This window comes from Xenopus tropicalis, chromosome 2 (assembly GCF_000004195.4).
Source record: "Xenopus tropicalis strain Nigerian chromosome 2, UCB_Xtro_10.0, whole genome shotgun sequence".
Classification (NCBI taxonomy): domain Eukaryota; kingdom Metazoa; phylum Chordata; class Amphibia; order Anura; family Pipidae; genus Xenopus; species Xenopus tropicalis.
In genome coordinates, this window is record NC_030678.2 from 89,848,326 (window position 1) to 89,872,222 (window position 23,897).

A 23,897-nucleotide genomic window follows, 5' to 3' on the forward strand; every position below is an offset into this window, starting at 1 on the left:
GGCTTCCCCCATGGCTACACATCAGCTTATTTATTTCAACTATACTACTATAGTAGTATGCATTTCTGAAGCAGACACACCAGTTTTACTAGTGCAGGGCAACAGTACATTACATTTTAATTACTTTAAAACACTTTCATTTTTTGTGTTGCTGTTCCTTTAAGGTTTCAGTTCTTGTGGTGGACCTTATTGTCCAGACACTAGACCAAAGAGTTGTTTAAATTGATACAGTATATACATATAGTTGTGAACTAAACAAAAAGTCAAATTTTCTCTTTTACCATAATAACAATTGTGTTTTGATTATGTGTATTATTTAATGATTTCAAATTAAATTGATTAAAATGTCTCATTTAAATTTTAGGACCAACTGATTTAAACCCTTTCACCGATCCCCGTCAGTTTGAGCGCCCATTCTCAGCTCTTCCTTCTCTCACAGAGTCGAGGTTTTCAGATCCTCGTATGCATTATCCAAGCGCCATGTCATCTGCATTCTCATACACTGCTTCCCCATCAACAACTGGAATTGGTGGCATAAGCATGACTGGAATGCCAACTACCACACGTTTCCATCACACCTATCTACCCCCTCCCTACCCTGGATCATCTCAAAACCAAAGCGGACCATTCCAGACCAATGCATCTCCCTACCATCTGTACTATGGTACATCATCTGGCTCGTATCAGTTTTCCATGGTTGCAGGGGAGCGTTCTCCATCTAGAATGCTCTCCTCTTGCACTAGTGTGGCTGGGAATAACCTAATCAACCCTAATTTGGCAAACCAAAGTGATGGAGTAGATGCAGATGGTAGCCATAGCAATTCACCCACAGCCATGACCACTAGTGGAAGAATGGATGAGTCGGTCTGGAGACCCTATTGAGAGACTTTGTGAATACAGCCATATAATCATGCTCCCATGGAAAGTCTTCCAGCAGCATATGTGGTCAGGGATGGAACTATACATATTTTTCATTATATGCAATGAACAAAACAAATAATTATGAGCTAACAAGGACATCCTAGGATCGCCACTTACCATAAGCATTATCATCTCAACGCCTCATGTAACGCCTATTTTCTGCAACAAGATTTTTGTGTTTTGAAACATATGACCACATGCAAATGAACTGAATTTTGCTCTAGTTCCTCATGTATATATGTCGTCAAGTCTTTTGTTTACAGCTAAATAATATGCATTGCTTCTATTATTATATTTCCAATAGTTTTTAGTAGGGCATCTCACATGCCAGAGTGAGATATTTTTTTATTGACATTTAATTGTACAATATTTGCTGATAAAGTGCACTCAAAAGTCCATTACTCAGATGATCTTATTTCAGTCGACCCCCCCCCCCTGTGACTTTTAATTTATAGTTTTGTATAGTTTACATTAATGCCAGAATTTATCCACCCAATTTTTCAGTTTTTAATTAATTTAATCTTTTGTGCATCTATATCTTGACATCATCTTGCGTGTGTCTACATCTTGCTCAGAATTTCAATGGTGAGCCATGGTTCAAAAACAATAGCTGTTGCTCCCGCATCAGTGGATATCATAAGCTTGCTGACTTACAATGGCTAGCAAGGTAGTTAAATTGCAAGCAGGCTCCTATGTGAAATGATATCACAGTCATAGCATGTGCTCTTCCGAAATAATTATCTTCAGGTTTTTCATTATGAAAATGTCATATTAATGTACATTATACACATTTAATGGTTTTGTACAGGCAGTTCCCAGCAGATTTTTAACTCTCCTAAGCATTATGGCTGTGAAATCCATTTAAAAATTGCTTTTATGGGCAATCTACCACTCTTGCTGTGTAACCCAGTAAAAATATTTACAGCATCTGCTATGTCTTTAATTGGTTGGCAGCCTAGATATTCGTGTGTTGTTCAGTGATAATAATAGCATGCACCATGAGGTCTAGGAACCGATAGCAACCAATCAGATATCAGAGTTTTCCAACAGGGTAACTTGTATGATTAGTTGCTATTGATTAATAGAGTGGGTACAAATGTTGCTCCTTCTGTTACATTACCACTATTTAAATGTTTTGTTTTTACAAATAGTGGGTGATACAGTCATAAACAGTGTTTGATTTTTTTTCTGCTTTTTGTTGTTTTTTGTGAGCTACTCTAACCTGCAACTCAGAGATGTCATGCTGTTGTTGAACTTAAATGAACAACATCCCAACAGCCAGCTGGGAGATGCCATTTATCAACAGCTGGTACACTGCAAGTTGGACTTCCCTGGGTTACCTGTTTCCATTACAGAACTGGTATCTAATAAATGTGATACAGAAAGAAGCTTAAGTTTAGGCATGCCTTTGCTATCTCAGGCCAGCTTCTTTATATTAGTACCTAATCATTTCTGTCAGTATCGGACATTTTATTGTAATTTGAGTTTGTTCCACTGTGAGCGATAATGTTCTTACAAGTCTCATGTCAGACTGTCAGAGTCCCATTACTTCTATTTATCTCAATGTTCTCTGCCCAGTGTTGCATCTCTGTCTGTCTTACCATCTATCTATCTATCTATCTATCTATCTATCTATCTATCTATCTATCTATCTATATCTATCTGTCTATTATGTATCATGCATTCTTTTATTTTCCTATCCTTTTTGCGACTGTAAATTTATGGTACCAGCACCCTAAACATAATAATAATATGAAAATTAATATATTGCTTTGATAGAGTTTATGGCTGATTGATTCTGTTTGTAAAAGAAAAGTATTTGCTTTGCACTAATTGTGCTTGTTCTCAGCATATTATATTTCTGGAAATAATTTGCAGGCTGACACCTTCAAAGAATTGCACTCATATGTTTGAATGCATTTGCTCTTGGTACAGAAACAAATGTATTAAATGCAGGGACAATCATGTAACTTATTAAAGAATCGCTGCTTTATTAAAGGTGTCATCTGCACTTAAATGGGATAGAGGGGATTGTAATTTGATTAAATATAACTTAAAAAACAGGAAATGCCAGTTTTTCACCAGGCTCTTTTGTGAAGTTATGAAGCTATTCTCTGTGTTGATGTCATCTCACATATATGTTGGTTTGGCCACCATCTTGGGGACATGTAAACAGGAGGATTAATAAATTGGGGCATATGTTCAGTGAACCAACTTGCACTCAGCTATCATATCAAAGATATGAGGCCTCATTTTTATTCTTTACACCCTGCCCTGTGCTGAGTGTTTGCACTTCAGAATGGTGCCCAAAGACCTACATGTTTCTTCTAAATACAGTGCTGTCTAAATTCTGCAGTGCTGTATTGATGAGAGGTGGGCTAGGGGTAGCACATGGGCTCTGGACATCCACAGCATTTTGCTCTTCTCTTTATGTCTGACAGGGTTGAACTGGGCTGGTGGTTCCAGGATCAGCTCCTAACTAGGGCAGGAGGCATGATTAAGCACATATTCTCAGGGCCGTCTCTGCATGGATATATATTTCTTTTTTAATTCAAGTGAAAATAAATCCCCCAGAGTGGGAGTCTGAATTTAGGACAGACTGAAAGAGCCCCATGCCTTATCCTTAATCGCACTGGTGTCGTGCAAACCACCAGGGACCCCTGCACCTTGTCTTTATAGGCAGAGTTGTGCAGTGCAGTTAGCGGCTGCCATCACATTTATTTCAATTACATACCAGTGAGGGGCATTCAGGGTTAAAGCTGATCTGTATGTGACTCCCAATGAGCATGATTCTGCTCGCCAATTATTGCCAGGAAGCCTAAAAGTAGATGATGGCCGCAGCCAACCCTTACCTATACAGAGAAGGCACGAGGCCCAAAGTGATCAAGAAATAAGAGTAGGGCATTTCCATTTGTGCTTGAAGTAAGGCAACTACTCTCTGGGGGGGATTATTTTCTGTCTCCATGTAGGTTCAGATTTCCTATATTTATATATTTTAATCATACATTGGCTTTGTTTGTTTTGCCTCAGGCAGGGTTTCTATTTCCTCTACTCTCAGAGCCAAATTAGACCAAGACCGCCCCAAGCCCCAGAGTAGTAACTGCAAATGAGAGCTTTTAGATAAAGCCTAATCAGTGCTGCTCTGTGTCTCTCTGGGACAAGTGCTCTGGCCATGAGCTGTTTTTTTTTTTAACAGAAAGGAAACAGACACACAAGTACCAGGAAAAACATTTGCCTATGTGTGCTGTAAGGACAAAAATTGTTTATAAGATTTTCTGATTAAAAACTACAGTTAAAAAAAAAATACAGTACTTTGCATAGTATTACATTATTAGAGGTCATTTATGTGGCAGAACTCAGTGTGCAAAGTACAAACTATACCCCCAGAATTAATACTTAACCAACATATTAAGTGGCCTATTAAAGAAACTTACAAACCTGGAATATATATATATATCAGTAAATATTGCCCCTTTACATCTTTTCCCTTGAGCCACCATTTAGTGATGGGCTGTGTGCTCCCCCAGAGATCACATGACCAGATGCATGGTGCAGCTCGAACTGTAACAGGAAGAAAGTGGAAGTGAAAGAACTTTGCCAATTCATTGGCTGCCATGACCTAACATGTATGTGTGCCCTTGGTTTGTTTGTGTGCACTGTGAATTGCATGATCCCAGGGGGTGGCAATAAGGACTTAAAAAGGGAAATTTTCTATTAAGGATTACCGAAAGAAACATATTACTAAAAAGGTATATTTTTATGAAAATGATTTATTTAGATGAAGCAGGGTTTTACATATGAGCGTTTATGCAATATATTTTTAAAAAGACCTACATTGTTCAGAGAGGTATAGTTTTTGTTACACTATTATCACTTTACTGCTTATGGACAACATAAAATATGTTGAGGATAAGTTATCAGACCTTGATCAGGGTTAATTCTGCCAAAAACTTTAAAAATTTGCATGTCTACAAATTCCATCCCTCCTTCTGGAATGGGGACGCTGGGAGGATTAGCTAGGTAACGTTCTTAAGGGGGTAATTTCCTGACAGAAGCAGGACAAGCAGTTCTTTAGCAGATGTAGAGATGTAATAAATTGATACAAACTTCAGCTGGAGAAGGATCTTTAGCATGATGCTAAAGAAAGGTAATGACAACCGAAAGCTGTCAGGGAAAGTTGCAGACATATTTATTTGAAAATAATAATGGAATATTACATTTATTTTAAGGGAAAAAAGGATCTCTAATCTACTAAAACATTATTCTGTAATATCCAAATTATACTTAAAAATAGGAAACTGTCATATTACACTATATGACCAGAAAATCTGTGCAAAATAAAATTGTTTTCTGATACCCCCATAGATATAACACATGCAGATATCTTAGATACTGTAACATTACCGAAGACCGAACCTGAATTACTTATAATCTTATGACATAGTGAGACCTCATTGCTAACACATAAAGCATACAAAGAAGCATTCAATCCCTGTAGTGCTGGTAATCAGGTGAGAGCACAATAACACACAATAGACAAGCAGTAGCGTAACTAGATGTTGTTGGTACCCTAGCAAATTACTGTTAGCCCACACCAAAACTTCCAGAAGTTGACTTTGATAGGTGTAAATATATCATTGTAAGCCCTTATTTAATTATTTTTCTGCGGTGTTATATAATGTAAATATTGCTTAATAATTATTTGATGACTTTGTAAAGTAATTTTGAAAAAGTAATAAATAAAGTCTTGCATTCAAATGGAATTCCTATTAGTCTGACAAAGTCTGGATTTGTTAGATAAAAATATACACCTATACTGTATATAGGGCCAGAACTAGGGGTAGGCAGAAGATGCACAATAATAATTTGCAGCAATAGCTGCTAATGCTGCACTCGAGTAAACTGTGCAACAAAGGCTTAGAAAGCACTTTTGAAAGGACACAATACAGAAAAATAGCTTACCTTGCTAAAAGTGACTGTGAAGTTAAGTTTCATCAAAATAATAACAGTGAAAACATGATGTTAACAGTGTATCTCTAAAATATGATATAGGAAAAAGCAAAATACATGCCCAACAAAAAAAGGTTGTGCTGTGTTATGTCAGAAGCTTTTCCAAAAGCTACCCCAATCATTTCAGCACTTAATTCGATAAATGAGTGACAATTAGCTAGATAATTACAGGAAAACAAAACAGGGCACGCACCTGAAAAACTAGTCTCCCCCTTGCTATATAATAGATATATGAATTATATATACAGATTCCAGCTGGCACAGCATAGATAAAAGCAATCAATGTATTTAAGGTGCATTACACACATGCAGAATCTTAATAGGTACATAGCCAACTGAATTGTTTTAGCATGTCATTTTATGAAAAGCATAACAAACATAATGTATTGTATAAGATCAGGGATAAGATTACTCTTTCTGTGCCTCAGAAGAATATGCTGAGTGCTTCACTCCTACATGTGTACTTGTTGTGTGACCAGTGTACTGGAAATGGTGTTTTCTGGGAAATATCAAACATTGTACATAGAGGAACTTTCCACCGCTGATCACCTTGTTTCAGAAAAACTCCTAGTTAGGCAGGAGTATCAGCAGCTGGACTTTTGGGAGTTGAAAAAACAGCTATTAGTTAATAGGTTTCGGCTGGAAGAGGACATCATCTCTGGTTAATGTCATGTTATTTTCAGTTACACATCCTTTACCAGCCAATGCCAGGGCTGCAGGATGGCTACTTCATATATACTTATATATAATCAAATGCTAAAACTTTCTCCTACACATATAACAAAACTTCTTGGAAACCAGAAAACACTAAAATTAGTAGCATTTTGAATTATTCAAATAAGGTCTATTGCTTTCTACTGTAGGTTCTCCAACAAAGCTGGACAACTTACCATAATGAATGCCTTAGGCATTGTCAGCCGAGCTCTGTCAATAGCATCTGTAATGCAAACAGAAGGTTATAGCACATTGCCTGATGTGTTGGCTATTCCTGCACTGTTGCAGTGTGAGAGCACATAATAAAAAATCAAAACTGTCCGTCAAAGGTTATGTTTGGTTGTCAGGTACAATTCGGTTGTTTCAAATCCCCCAGGTAGAATTTAATATGCAGCTCACATTTAAATAATAAATCTAAGTGGGCAATTTATTAACATTCAAAATTCAAGTTTTTACAGCAAGTTTATATTTTTTTGCCCTAAAACTCACAAATTTGAATAGGTTTTTCCAAAACCCAAATGCTTGAGATTTAATAAGTACAGAAATTCAGTTGTAGAATTTGGGCATCTAAAAGCTGGCTAGTCCATGTACTGTAGATGTCAGTTGGAGAAGCCCTAGCAAAAAGAGTTGGTAGATGCATTAAAAATGATGAACAGAATGCCATTGTGCTGCATCCAAGGTTTATTTTTCACGTTCTTAAGTAAAGGTTTTGAGAGTCGAGTATTTTTGAAAGATCAATAAAAACTTGCAAATTCAATATTTGATTTTAGATAGATATTTCTCAAAATATTTACAGCCTGGCGGATTATTGTGCTGGTTTTATAGTGCTGGTTTTTGGAGGATTATAGTGCTGGTAGGTAAATTCTATTTAGGAGGATGGGTCCCTTTGCAGGGGATTACGTGTATGATGGACCTCTTTGGTTGAGCATGTCACCCCCAACAAGAGGGAAAGGGTAGGGGTTCCCTTGGGGTTTTAGCAATTTAATTATATGTATATATATTAACATTTATGTAAAAAGTTATAGATTATTCTTGATAAATTCATGGAATAGATAACATGTTATATTGTTGTAGTTCGGGTTTTATTGTAGGTATATTTTTGTACTATATATAGTTATATTTTTATATATAATGTATAATATTTATATAGTTATATTTTTATAGATAAGGTGTTTATATATTTATAGATTTAGATGTTTATATTAATGTAATGTATAGATTAGGTAATAGATTTTGTATAGGGATAGATGATAGATAGATGATAGATAGATAGATAGATAGATAGATAGATAGATAGATAGATAGATAGATAGATTGATGATAGATAGATAGATGATAGATAGATGATAGATAGATAATAGATAGATAGATAGATAGATAGATAGATAGATAGATAGATGATAGAGACAGACAGAGCTATGTGCAGCTGAAGGTGCAGTTGTGTCTCAGCCCTGCATAGACAAATGGCAACTGAAAGTTCTGTGTGCTGTGCAATGTTAAGCTGTCATATTTGCTAAAAGACAATGCTAGCAGCCAAACTATTATAATTGTGAAATTACAACCATCTGATGCATTTAAAAAAGAGATTCATCCACAACTCCTCCTGTGTTCACCATGTATTCAATCACCAAAAATCCTACCTGACAACTTATGAGCAAAGACACATAAACAGGCAAATGGATAGATATAGACTCATTTTGCTGTCTGTATTTTTCTTCCTAGGTTATTAAAGCTCAAGCACACATCCATCCTGAGCTTTTTATTTTGCACAAACTGGCCAAACACAGAGGCAACAGTCTGTTGTCCTTCCTAGTGGAGATGCGCATTACACTTAATTGAATAATAGCTTTCAAGTGTGTCGTGCTGCAGTCCAGGCAGGCAATAATTTGTGACTGGTGACCACAAAGGCCAACTAGTAGCTTAAACTCAGTGCTTCATCTAAGGTCACAGCTTTACACTTGTCACCCCCCCTTTTGTAAAATGTGTATAAATAGATGTACATATTAAAATACAAGACAGAGTATAAAAGCAAGGGGATATTATGCAAAATATTGTAATGAAAGTCAGACACAAAGCAACTACTTTTTGAAATGTGAAACCACTTTGGTCACACTACCAACCAGTATAATCCTTGTGTATATTGTATCCATGTGTAATATACACTGAAATCCCTCGGCTGGTAAGGCTCCACATGTTCTCCCGTGCAGTTCCATTATTAACAACATTACAAAAGAAACACAGGGCTTGTTTTGATTTATTTATGGCATATTAAGCATAATTATATCAGGAATGATATCAATCAGGGAGCAAAGCATGAAAATAGTTTTAGTAGCAAATCCATTCATGTACATATGCTCTTCCTCCATGATGCATCTGGAAGCCATATGCAGGAAGTCATCCTGTGGTAAACCTGAAGAGCATTATAAATAAGACTGGAGAGGATAAATTTAAATGAAGCAACAGGAGCAATGTAGATTAACACTAGTAATTTCATTCAAAGGCAATCGCCATTGGGGTCCATGTTGCTTTTTTCCGGCACAGCATCATCTATAGTAAATCCTTACTTCCTCCTGGCAAATGCCCTCCTTGTATGAAACCATAACAACAGATCTAAGATGTGGAATCCGTGGGAGGTTATTTCTCAGTTTCCTGACAAAAAGGCAGTAGAACCCTCAATCTAAATACAGCTACCCTCAGATTGGGGTATCACACAAGAGACCACAACAACCACAACAAATAAGACAAGAAATACGTGGCATAAGACATGATAGATAGTACATTTGCATTATTTACCTTCCATGGCAATCCACTATCAACTGTAATACAGATGTAGGCAGAACTGAACCCTGGCCAATAGATTTTTTTTAGATAATGTTGTTCATACCACCATTTCGCTAGAAAGTAAATACATAATTACAGTGCCAGTAGGGCTCATTTTTTAACGTAGGTTCTAACTTTTAGCTAGCATTAGTGCAGTTGCCTGGAGCAGCCAATAAGCAATTACACTTGATCAGACAACTATCAAGTTGATTGGTTGCTGTGGGTAACTGCACTGCTGCACTGTTTATTGCTTATCTTTCTATTCAGGCCCTCTCCTATTCTTATTGAAGTTACTCATTCAAACCACTGCTTTGTTGCTAGGGTAACCTAAACCCTAGCAACTAGATAGCTATTGAAATTTCAAAATGGAGAGCTGCTGAACGAAAAGCTAAAACCACAAATAATAAAAAAAGAAGACAAATTGCAAATTGTCCCAGAATATCACTCACTACAGCATACACAAAATTAATTTAAAGGTGAATAACACCTTTAATATGTTCCATTACCTTTATTTGTTTGTGCCAGGTTTTAGGTGGTATAAATTACTTACGTCACTTATAGATTTAGTCATGTTGTAAAAAATGACAAGCTATTCTAAATACTGCAATTTGCTTTTTGTAATGGATGATTTCTTCAGTCATGATACACAAAGACAACAAACAATATTTAGGGGTAAAACATTTTAAATGGCTTTGGTCTATTTTATCCAAGCAAGAATGATGCTTTATGCATGAAAATGGGGCATAGAGTGTCAGCCATGTAATAGCATGTATCTTATTTTCCACCTGGACAACATTTTCTAGCCTCTAATGTCTCACTTGGATATTGAAGAGACAGGGAAAATATGCAGTTATATATATATATATATATATATATAATTTTTTTTTACTTATTTGTTTAGATTATTAGATGTTTTGAAATACCTGGCAAAGATACTCTATAATCTACATCAAAGTCAGATGACTGAGCAATTTTTATACTGTACATGATTTCACCAGAAACTCTAGGAGACGCTCACTGCAGATACACACTATCGGCATTTGCCTTGAACTTCCCTGACAATGTGAAATTATGGAAATGCTATGGCTATGGAGCAAGGACTGAGAGGAAACTCTGAGAACTTCAAAGTGCCAGTAGAGGGAAGCATCGAAGGCGATTATTCTCATTAACTGTTGCCTTTGAATTCCCTTAGAGAACGGAAAAGATTTATGTTTTTAATTAAAGATGCAGGCCTTGAAAGAGATTATAAATATGCATGATGTGAAAAACAAAATACTAAAATAGACATCAGAGGTACTGTAATATCCCACAGTGTTAAACTGCAGAGTTAGACACAGATCACTCTGTATCATTTTCTTGAGTACAAGTCACAATGTTCACAATAATAATAATTATTTAAAGTGAACTAATATGTTGGAATGGAAAGAATTCCAGATAATCAAATAATTTCTCTGCTACAAAAGTAATCATGCTGTGTATATTCCTTAAGTGCCTGTGAAAGTAATGTGAAAAGTAATGCCAGTGGGGAAGCATAAAAAGCACATTTTTTGTAGAAAAGAACTAAAGGAATGGAAATCAGAATCAGTTAAGGAAGTTCAGGACTATTTGCAAGGAAGATATTATTGCTTTTTTCAGGTCTTTCCCCAATAGTGAATTACCTCAGATGGCCTTTCTGTCAGCAAAGTTCTGAGGACAGTTGTGGAATCAGGGCAATTTAACCATGTTCATTTATATTTACAAGTACAATGAACAATTTCAAGTGCAATTGCCATGATTTTTTTCCCACAATGAAGCGGTTTTTCCCCAGAAATCCAGTGTCATTTTGGTCCCCATGGGATGATGCGCTTGACACAATTGTGCTGCTCCTGGCACAATTGCATCTGATCCATCAAGTGAGCATTTCGGCACAAATCACCCACCATTGTACAGAAGTCCATCATTTCTGTTGCTCGGTGTGCAAGTGATGTCTGTGGTCAATTCTTTAGGCGTAAGTGTGCTGCTTCTATTGATGCTGGGCATGATAGGAGCCCTGGAACTACTATCTGGTCAGACGGTGGCAGTAACTCTGGGGTTCCTAAGCATCAATAAGCATGGAAGGCAGTACGGACTAAATGGCGCTGAGCGCAACTACTCAGAAGTGCGGGGAAATTGTTGGGACTGTAACTGTACTTGTGGACCTAAATGAGCCCTGTGGTGCTGATGCTGGGATTTAAATTGGAGGCCAGGCCTATTCAAATCTACTCTATGTATTAGCGCCTGATTCTCATGGCACAAGACAATGGCGAGTTTTGCTAAAACCCTCTAAGGTAACCTTAGTATTGCCACTATGTCAACGCTGTTGAAAATGACTTTGCATCAGAGTAGTGTAAGTGCATGTATGGGTGCAGGTAGTTTTTGTGAATATCTTCAATGTCAGCTCAATTTTGTGTCCAAACTAGCGCTTTGCATTTGTGCTGACATTAGTAAATCAACTCTGTTTTGTTTTTTGACTTAATTCCTGTGTCCCCGCTTCTTCAGACAATTTTCCTTTCAGGGGCAGGTAAGAGGATTTAGGAATCTAAATTTATTTAAATATATTTTGGCCACTAGATTAAAGATAAATATGTTGCAATAAATATAAGAATTGTGGGATGAAAGTAAAAAAAACTTTAGAATTTCCAGTGTATTTTCAGTGTGATACTGATTAAGCACATGTAAGCCATTCTAGCTTAGCTCATTCTAGAATACACAACAGTTGTTATTTATCAGTATTGCTCGAACATCAAAGGATTATCATATGTTCCAAACTCTGACTGTGAACTTCAAATAAAGGAGGAAATGTAATGCAAAATAAAATTAGATACCTTATTTCTAGAAGCAGCTTCTGCAATAAAAATCATCTAAAATTGGCTAAAACAGCAGGTAAATCTGAATTATGGGATGCATAACTATCCTATAATTCAGAGTTACATGCTGTTTTAGCCAATTTTAAGTATTTAGGATGCAGTGATGATCTAAATTAACTAGTTGTCTGTCTCTTAGCATAAGCAGTTGAACCACTAGTTAGTAAACCACTAGGAAAAAATAAAAACTATGTGCTTTACTGTTGCCTTATTATTACCAGTCAACTACTCTATACTAAACAGTGTGCTGGAGAAAAGTACAGAGGTTGCTTTTATTTTTCTTGGAGCAAATTTTTCATAAATGCTTTTGTGACATGCATTAGGATTGCAATCCTCACAGTCATAGCAGGCAGACTAACTCCTTTCACTGATGCAGGCCACTGTTTTATCGGGCTATAATACAACGCTATACTGAAATTCTGGCATTGCAAAGACAGAGGTCATATGTAATAACACAGCTCACTATTTACATGGTGTAGTCACACTCAACCAATTTACTGGCAACTGATATGAAGAGCTACTGTAAATTGCACCATTCAACTAAACTGGCCCTCTGAAAGACTTCTGGCTCCTTATCCAGGGAAGAAGCACACCAACATACACCAGCAAATGCCTTACTAAGGGTGCAATATTTCACCTGAGGAATGGGTTGTTCCCCAAAAAGTATTTACATAACCTTCCATGTAGGTTTATGGGAATTATAAGCATTTTTTATTTGAACAGAGTGTCTGTGAAGCAACGGGACTACACAAAGGACTATTAAAACTGCCAACTGCAGGACCAAATGTATGAAGATATTGGACCTGTTGTCCAGAAAGTTCAGGACCATGGGAGTAGTAGGCATGTATTATAGAGTACCAGATTTATACATATACTTACTTGTCTACTCTATCACCAAACAATTACTAAGGAATAAATGAATCATACACAATACCCAACACCAGACTATGGAAATACTTGGAGAAAGGCCGCAGCTGTTTATTTATTCATAAATCATAGTTTCAATAACCAAAATCAGATATCAACATCTCGTATGTCAATTCAATTTTATAATAAACCTTCTTAGCCAGGCACTGTACTTTTAATGCCCGCCATGCTGAAAAGTTCTGCCATGACCACATCCAGAACTAACATTTACCTACTACCAACCGAGAAGAATACACAGCTGCGACATAATATTTTTATTTTTTTTATTTATATATTTATATATATATATATTTTTTTTATATATATATTTTTTTAAATATACTATGAAAAAAGGGGGTGGGTGGGATGGGGATTTCCACACCCGGCGCTGACCAGACTGCACAGCTAGCCTGGGTAAGCGCCTTAAATAACCTTGTGTCTGCTGACTGTCAGGTGGGCTGTGTGGACCAATCAAGTGGGAGCCCAATGTTCCCTATAACTTCCCTAATACTGCCACACAGCCCACCTGATTTCACACTCAGGACACCAGCTTCATGCCACACTCCCATGCCCAGCCATAGGGGGTTAAAACCCCAGCTGGGTCAGGAGTATTCCAGATATGGGGTCTTTCTGTAATTTACATCTCCATACCTTAAGTCTACTATAAAATCATTTTAATATTAAATAAACCCAATAGGTTGTTTTGCCTCAAATAAGAATTAATTGGTTATTGCTTATAATGAAATCTATGGGAGAAGACCTTTCTGTAATTTAGAACTTTCTGGATAACGGGTTTCTAAATTACAGATCCCACAACTGTATAGAAGTTTTGTAAAGGATGATCACAGTCATTACACATTTCTGCCCAAGGTGACTTCCTACAATTAACCAGAGATATTTGTAGTGGTCCCACCTATATTTTCATTATAGTGTTAAAGTTGTTGAGCATAATGAAAGTGTATCACACGTAATCCCCTTGGATGAGGTTCAGTTTGCTGTTGCTGTTGACCTGCTATGTGTATGGTTAGGTTGCTACATTTCAAACATTACAGAGAAAAAATGTTGACTTCTCATTTTCCTTACTTACCAAGACTGACACTTTAACATCCTTGTTCCATACATCTTGAAACATTTTGAAGTGAAGCTGGAACAGAATATAACAGGTAGAGTAAAACATGATATATATGCTATGCTTGGCAAATTACTAGCAAATGTAATATTCTGAAATATTTATGTCTTTATTTAGCAAGTTCAGTCTCCCCCTGTGACAAAAGGCATTCCCTCCCCCATACAGTATGCTGTATGAACAAAATGTCTTCTAGTCCTGGCTTTATATGTAAATAGTGCAATGTGAAGTCAATACAAACTACAACAACTTAAGCCAGCTAAAAATATGCCTGATTTTTTTTTTGTCTGTTTTCTGAGCCAGAGGAAAAATAATAGATTCCAAGTGTCTTATACATGCTTTTGTTAATAGATAACAGCTATTTTGATAACATAATTTAGCAAACTAAAATTCTAAAATAAATACTTCTTTTTGAAGTTTAAAAGTTTACATGTTTTATTTTTTTATTAGTGTTTTTTATAACTGGTTTAATACAAATGACATATTATTTTATTTTTATCTATCCCTTAAACGAGAACTATACCCCCTGGGCTACAAAAGCCCCCTTAACTAGCACTGCCTTGACCCCCCTCACCTCTCCCTTATCGCATATTGCTGCTCCCAACCTAAAAAAGTGCAACTCTTTGGAATTGAACAGTCTTCAGGTCTCTCCATCGATACGAACCCTGCTTGTGCATGCGCAGTTGGTGGTAGCAGAAAATCTGCCTAAACTGTGCATGAGCAAGAAGAGTCCGTGTCGGCGGTGAGACCCAAAGACTGTTCAGTTGCAAAGAAGATTTTGGCCAGGTACGCAGCTGCGCTACTCTGCTGTTTACGCTTCGGGTTAGCGATAGGGACAGTTGTTAAACTTAGAAACTATGCAATAAGGGAGAGGAGAGGGGGGTCAAGGCAGTGCTAGTTAAGGGGGCTTTTATAGCCCAGGGGTATAGTTCTCCTTTAAAGACTCTGGAGCAGATTTATCAAAGTATGAAATTAAAGCTCGCCACAGGAAAATTCACCCACTCTCTGTTTATTCCTATGGTATTTTTAGAAGCATATTTATCAACAGGTGAATTTTAACCCATTGAAAGATACGTATCTAAAAATCCCATAAAATGAAATGAAAGTGGGTGAGATTTTCCATAGTAAGCTCTAATCTCACAAACATCTCGTTTGATAAATCAGGATAAGGGTGCAGAAGGAGGTCATAAATGCACTGTATAAGTGATATGCGTGCCCCATTAATGGCTTGAGGTAGGTATGGAAAGTAGATGGCCTTGATATTGTATGTAAAAGAGGCCACATAGCACATAGAGCCTTACAGGTATACAGTGTGGAAACAGGCAGGGCCCTGAGGACTCACCTTAGCAGTTATAAGATGGGGTAGTCAGTGACACACAATTTATATTACATCTTTATACACTGCTATAAAGTATTTATGAGCCACTGATTCCTACACTACATATAGATTTAGACCCTATTCCATGACTAATCATAGAACTGTAAATGGCTTTAATACTCACAAATCAAATCAGGTAGTATTGTTGTGCAGTCAGATACAGTTATAAATAGAACTAGCAATTGTGAGACCACTGTGGAGATCCTTTTTAAGGATACCCAGCTAGTGATCTGGATCCTCTTCAGTGTGGAAACTGTTTAGGGAGTAATCCTGAAATCCCTTCACACTGTGGTTTCCTTAAATTTAGACTATTTATGCCTAAGGCAGAGCTAACTCCAGCTATCAATCCTTAGGTGGAGCATAAGGCTGCACCTTTCTAGCTTGCCCTACTATCTTTCATTTCTTGAACTTACTTGACTAAACCTCGTTCATAGGGTCCCTGTTCCCTGACATTCTCTAGAATGGTTGCCATTTTTTTACTGGCCCTTGTTGACACCAGGCTCTCCAGCCACATCCTCCTGGGTCAGCAGACAGAAGACCATGGAGGAAGAACCACCCCTTTCCCATCATTATTATTAAAGTGTGATAGGAAGTGGTCACTATATCTGTTTTTTATCTCTGAAAAGATACTGCTATTTTGGCCATGTATAAAACACATCATGTGTGGCGACCTGTCTTAACCATGTAAAATGCATGTAAAGCAGGCAGCTGAGCCACTCCCATTGCATACTCACGTTCAACAGTGACTGTTCTATAGCTCTTAAATTACTTCTTAGATATCTGAAAAGAAAAACAGAACGTTAATTTTTGCACAGTGAAACAGTTAAAAACATTGTTGGCCATGGGCCAGAATTGATAAATAGTAACATTTGTGGCTAAGGACCCTAATGTTAAAAAAAATCATTGGCAGCCATGGGCCCTAACAGTTAAAAACAATTGTAGCCAGGGGTCCCTAAAGGATACAAAAAATCATATCGGTAACCAGGGGCCCTAACTGTTAAATACAATGGTAGCTAGTGGCCCCTAAATGCTAAAAAAGACATTGGTGGCCAGGGGTCCTCAAAGGTTCAATAAATTACATTAGTGGTCGGTCAGGGGTCCTAACACTTAAAAACATTGGTGGCCAATGGAAGCTACCTAACTAATGAGGGCCTGGCTATTCAGAGGTGCTGCGTGTCAGGACTTCCCTTGAGATTTCAAATCCACCAGGCCCAGGACGACTCTGTCCCCCTGATGGCAGGCCAGTACATGTACTCTACATCTACTATATATTATATACATTTAGTAAATTAAACACACCCACAGGTGGTTAAAATAATGCAACATTTTGTAATGTGGAAAAATATAGATTCCCTTTGGTCCTTCAGCTGGCAAGCCCCTTGTATAAAACTAATATAAAGTGTGCAACATTTGTAGAAATGTTGGCAAATATTAAGATTTTGCCTTTGAGAATAATGGATGCATACAAATAGTAATTAAGATACTTTTGTCAAATCTGTGGGTATGAATTCTAATGTCCATCTGGAACATCTGTTAGCCCCTCGGGAATGTATATACATTAGAATTTCCTTACTCACCTAGCATGGCTCCTGGAGGACTGTGTTTAATCCTAAAGGATGCAAACTCCTTTTCTAAATCTTTAAATGAAAATGTTAATCTTTTTACTCAGCAGTCTATGCCAATGTATGCCATTAGTGATTAAATATGTAAAACCAAACAGATGGAAGGATTATATTAGAAAATCAAACTAAGGCAGGGCTGTAGTGGAAATATCGCCTTATTCATATGACTAACTGTTGCTGCTACTTCTTTGCTTTTCTTTATGGGCAATTCAAGGCATTCTCCCACATAAAGAAGAATTTCCTGTTCACCCCCTTCTGTCCCTTGCCATAGGCATTGCCTGAGGCCACAATAGCTTAAAGGTAATGTGTATATGAAATATGAGGTCCAAAGTTTGCTCAGGTGCATAACCAATGGCAAGCAATAAAATGTTTATTTTTAAACATGTAATCAGAAAAGGCTACCTGATGATTTGCTGTAGACCTGTAGAAAACTTTTACCTTTTTTGCATAAACCTATAAGAAGCAAGCAGCTGAACTTTTCTCTAACAAGAGCTACTTCACTCTCATGGGGTTATGAAATAAAAAAAAAACACTAGAGCTTAGTTATCGACAGTTTTCCTTTCCTTTCTTTTTTTATCTGCAGCTGGCTAAAAAAGGCTAATTACAGGTTGGTTGCTATGGGTTACTGCACATGAGTAAATATAGTGCCTTATTACATATGGGCATGTACTTTAATGCTTCTACTTATAGCCCATTTCCAAAGAGGAAACCATACACATTCATACACAAGTATTTACCCTCCAAAACACCAGTGCTTGTTTCAGCCTGTTGGCAGACACAAAGGGATTTTGATAATAAATGTATGCATTTTAGTGCTGAAATCTGCTGTGTGTGCTTACTGGTTTATCCTGTGTCTGTCAGTGAACACACATAGGAGGAGCAGAAGGAAGTGGATCGGTAACATCTATACACCAGCCTAAAAAATGACCTACGTGCCATTAGCTTTAATGTCAGCTTAATCCTTTATTTCCTCCTTTTTTATTCATCATTATACACTGCCTTAATAATGTATGTTTAACAGTGCCTAATGTTTTATTTCAGCCTTAGCTAAATCTTCAATCTATGTAGACATATTTCCTCCTTAATTATTTCCTTCCACAATAAATATTCTATTATTACAAAGCCATATTGTAAACCCCATCTGCTGGTTAAATGGGTAAAGACACTTTTAGTTACTTGTGTTTTGAAAGGATTTACTATACGGATCACGCGGGATTATGTGGGATTAAGTTCTCCATTAAAGTTTATTTGCCATTTACAAGGTTTATTTGAAGTATATGATACATCAGTATTGACACAGTGTTTTTTATTCTGCCAGTGAATAGTTTAGGACAAAATAAATGTAAAATAGAAATGGTGTTATAAGAGAATAATTATCTCTAAAAAGCAAATACATCCCCATAATTTTAAACAGAATTAAATAATAGAGGCGACTCACATAGACTCTGGGCAGAAGTGCACTAAAGAGTTCTCATGCTCAGAACAATTCTGCCAAAGGTCTGACTGCACCTTAAACCTTGGCCTGATAAAAGAAATCCGGTGTGAGATAAAAAGCACAGCATTGGTGGGTGCAGGCCAACCCTGTCCTTATTGCCAGCCATAGAATAGGCCTGCATCTATCTCTGCTCCCTAACGTGTATGTCTGAATGGCGTGAGAGCTAGAGGATGGATAGACGCAGGAGGGGGATGTAAATTAATCTCTTTTAGTTAAGAGACTGTTGCACCAACTCAAAACAAACACTCAAGGTAAGTGTGGAGTGGAGGTCAGGGCAATTCTGCGCCCCTGGCTACCCAGAAGCAGACTTTCTCAAGCTGCATCAGTAGTGCAGAGAGCACAATTGCACTTTCAACATTAGATGATGATAAATTCTGATTTCAGACAGCAGCTAACTCTGGTACATGTCGGACATCTTTACTAAAAATAACTGCCATTTCTACAAAATATAATCTATTATTATATACACATTTGTGTAGTCATTATTATCATTATATACTGGTATAGGATCCATTATCCGGAAACCCATTATCCAGAAATGTCCAAATTATAGAAAGACCATCCCCCATTGACTCCATTTTAAGCAAATAATTTCTTTTTTCTGTAGAAATAAAACAGAACCTTGTACCTGATCCAGATTAAGTGGAATGAGTCCATATTGGTGCCAAAACAATTGGGGTTATTTCATGTTTAAATGCTTTTTAGCAATCTTAAGATGTGGTGAGCCAAATTACCCAAACATTCTGGATAATGGATCCTATACCTGTACCAACATATTCTGCAGTGCTTTTCAGGCATTATATATTGTTCACTGCCCCAGTAAAGCTTAAAAGCTATCACATACTTTAGTCATTATTTTTTCCTGCCCCTCCATTCACTCATGCTGTAGTTTTTTGGAACATATCTAGGACAACAAAACAAAACTCTGTTTTTACCTTATATCAGAGCAGGGTTTATCTGAAGGGGAACAGAACCGACAGTATGTAAGAATTTACCCAAAATCTCACCTCAGCTGGCCTTCAGACTGGGCCTAAATCAATTGCTTATATACCCTCAGAGGTCCAGTCACATAGGTTGAAAATGTATGGCCAGGCCCTAGGCCAAAGTATAAGAAAATGATAGTAAAATCCTATATTAATCTTGGTCTAGATTCGAATTCATAATAACTAATTTAAGAATTCAACAAAAGAACAAATAAATAATCTATCTAGTATAAATAAATTTGAAGCAACTGGACTTGTTTAGTAATCATTGAAGACGTTTCACTACTCATCCGAGCAGCTTCTTCAGTTCAATACCAGTCAGTTGAACTGAAGAAGCTGCTCGGATGAGTAGTGAAACGTCTTCAATGATTACTAAACAAGTCCAGTTGCTTCAAATTTATTTATACTAGATATACCATGACCTGGATGAATGAAAATCTTCATAGACAAATAAATAATCTATTTTATCAAAACACTTAAATGGACATGCTCTTTAGCTTAAAATGTAGTCTGGTATGAATTTTAAAATGGTTCAATGTATATAGAGTGGTTAAACACAATTTCATATATATATATATATTTCTTGTAAATTTTATTTTAAATGAACCTTAACTGAAAGCCAGTATTCAATCTAAACTAATATCTTTATCTCTACCAGCTTTGCATCAGCCTATATTTGTGAATATAGTAAATTCAATAACAAAAAAATTTAAAAAAAAATGTGCTTCTCATCTGAAGCAAACAATTTCCAAGCTCAGCTTTAAATAACCAAAATAAACAAAATCGAGTGTGATCAGGTACAATAACAAGAGAGGTAGCACTTTTCAGTCCTACACAGGAACGCAATCTATAGGGACCTAAAGTTAACACTTTGCTTTAATAGGAACATGTTCTAAAATGCATGAAAACAGCTAAAGAAAATACAGGGAGTTTAAAAGCAGATGAAAAGGTAACAAATAATATTTTTCGTAGTCTTTTTCTATTTGTTTTAATGGAGGCAAAAGGAACATTTCCTGGAGGATCTCAGCTTGGAAATGCCAATTTAGCACAGTAACCCTTTGTCCAAATATAAATGGAGACAGTGTATGTCCACGGTTTTTAGTCCATGGTTTTCTGCTTAATAGTTTTAATTAAGTTTGCTCTAAAAACAGAAGTGCATTAGCTAGTATCACTGAACAGTGCAGCAGACTGTTAATTCCCTTCCACCATTTTTTTTATTATAATGTTTAGGAGCTACATTTACCAAAAGAGTTTAAGAAGCAACTTTTTTTAAGGAGGAATCCTATTTTCATGGTTGATAATAACTGTTGAAGTATTCCCTTAAATGGATACATGTTTCAGGGGGTATTTAAACTGGTGGACCCAACAGTTACTGGAGAGCTCAAATATTTCAAAGACCCAGCAGACCAATGAGTCTTTCAACAGATTGCACCCAGGAGCTTTTTCATTTCTAGAAAAACAATACTTCTTAAGTAGTATATTTATTTCATTGTTGCATTGTTTTCCTAGATACAGGTAAAACTGATCAATCCTCTTACAACTTTTTCCTTGTATAAGCCACTGTTCTCTTCCTTTTGCCAACAGGCTTGTACTGGCCTACTGGGAGCAATCCCAGTGGCCCTCCAAGTGATCCATGGACATTATAAAAGAAACTGGTAAAGCATTTACCCTGCATGTATCCAAACTCTAATATTACATTGTTTCTCTCTGTGTATCATGTACCTGGGTTATCAATACCCACTGCTTCACTATCTGGGAAAATGAAGAGTAGTTAATAAGGGGGCAGGACATAAAGCTGAGTGTGGCATATTTATTTTGGAGTGGCATGCTTTATGCGGGGTAATGGCAATGATGGTGGAACACGTTTATGGTGTAGGGGGCCCTTGGGGTCAAGTCCTCTGGTGGATTTAAAGGTCCCCAGTCTGACATTGTTTGCCAAAACCTTTCTTATTTTTGTCCAAAGTCCTCCTGTAGTGCAATAATCACCATACAAAAACCAGAGTGCTTATGAACTACAAGCAAGGGTGCACAGTCTTATGTTATTGGGGGCATGGTCAGCTGCAAATGTCAATTGACCAAAGCATAACCAAGAAAACCCCTTTATTTGTTCATAGCCTGTACAAAACTATGTAAGTATTGGGCAGTAGCACATAAGGCACAGCTATATTATAAGACATCCTGATGCATCAAGAGCACTGATTTTTTTTAGTCTGGATTAAGGGTCTGGGGCTGTTTTGTGCTAAGTCATTTAATTCCAGTGAAGGCAAATCTTTAAACAACAGCAAACAATATGATTCTAGAAAACTGTGTGCTCCCAACTTTGTGGCAAGAGTTTGGCTAGGGCCCTTTCTATATCAGGACAATAATTCCCAAGTGCACAAAGAGAGGTCCCTATAGAAATGGTTTTACTGAGTTTGATGTGGAAGAACTTGAACGACTTGTATATATCCTAGACCTGAACTCCAGTGAACATCTTTGAGATGAATGGAAAAGTCCACTGCAAGCCAGGCCCCATCACCCAACATCAGTGCATGTCACAGATGTGTGTACCTCTGAATGAGAGCAAATTCCTGCAGCTTTTCCAGGGTTACAGCAGCAGAGGGCGGGACCAACTCCATATTAATGCTTATGACTTTTTAATGGGTGTGGTGTCCAGGTTTATATGTTGGCCCCAGTGGCATAACTATAAAGGAAGCAGACCCAGTGGTCACAGGGGGTCCGGACCACGGGGCCTGCTTCCCTTTTATTTAATTGTATATATACATTTAAAACATTATATTAAATTCCGGATACGCAGATTTTTCAGGGTTACATATATTGATTGATATATTGCATATGTATATTGTATATCATATATTAATATAACATTTTCTAGTTCATTTTTGACAAACAGCAGTAGCCTTGTCTTGCTTTGTGGCAGACCTAAATATCCTCTCCAGGTTTCAGTCACTGTCCCACAAAGCAAAACAGGATTCATATCATCTTATCTAATTCTAACTATTATTAGTTCAATGCACTGCTGCATGAAGAGAGTACAACAATGCAATGTTGGTTACAGCAAGGTATTTTAAGTTAAACTATTTATTTTCCACAGTGGAATGCCAACACTAAAAGAGCCACTAAAAGTTGAAAAAATAATCCAGATATATATTGGGCATGTTTGAAAATGTTGTTGGTCAAGAACCTCAAGGTGGGTTTCTGTAGACCTACAGTACAATTCAGCATGTGGGTGGCCAAATCAGGCATGATTCACTCATCTGCCTGCCTCACTAAACCAGCAGCATTTCAGGGACTACTGCATTTAACAGCTACCCCTTTGATATTTCCAATTCCTGATGCACATTATCCTTCCACAGGAGTACTTCTATTCATCCAAACACTATTTATAGTATACAGGTATAGGACCCATTATCCAGAATGCTCGGGACCAAGGGTATTCCGGATAAGGAGTCTTTCCGTAATTTTGATCTCAATACCTTAAGTCTAATAAAAAATCAATAAAACATTAATTAAACCCAATAGGATTGTTTTGCATCCAATAAGGATTAATTATATCTTAGTTGGGATCAATTACAAGGTTCTGTTTTATTTCTACATAGAAAAAGGAAATCAGTTTTAAAATTCTGAATTATTTGATTAAAATGGAGTCTATGGGAGACGGTCATTCCGTAATTCAGAGCTTTCTGGATAATGGGTTTCCGGATAAGGGGTCCGATACCTGTATATGTATTCACTTTCTACACTATGTAGTTTACTTTGTTGGAGCACTTATCTTCTATATTGGACCTTATGTAAAATGACTAATTGTTATTCTAAAAATTTTAAGTGATACTGACATGCATCATTCCTAGGAACTAAATTCCTGGGTGTGACCCCTTTCTTATTTTTAAATGCAACCTATTGTGGTGCTACAGCCACCCATACTGTATATCTAATTATCACTGGATGCTGCATTGCTGCTTCAATTCCCCTGTGGAAGGATGCAGCAACCTGACTTCCCAATTGCTCCTTAGTGAGGCCAGAAAGGTTGGGTGGCGGCA

At 37.0% G+C, this 23,897-nt stretch overlaps 1 protein-coding gene across 1 annotated transcript in view; it reads left to right on the forward strand.

Moving 5' to 3' along the window:
• runx3 (RUNX family transcription factor 3) overlaps positions 1-2,914 on the forward strand; it is a 37,053-nt gene extending 34,139 nt beyond the window's left edge. The window contains exon 5 of the mRNA XM_002936597.5: positions 365-2,914. Coding sequence (XP_002936643.1) covers positions 365-882 — 518 coding nt within the window. The 3' untranslated portion in view covers positions 883-2,914. The remainder of the gene's footprint in view (positions 1-364) is intronic.
• Positions 2,915-23,897: the final 20,983 nt, after the last annotated feature.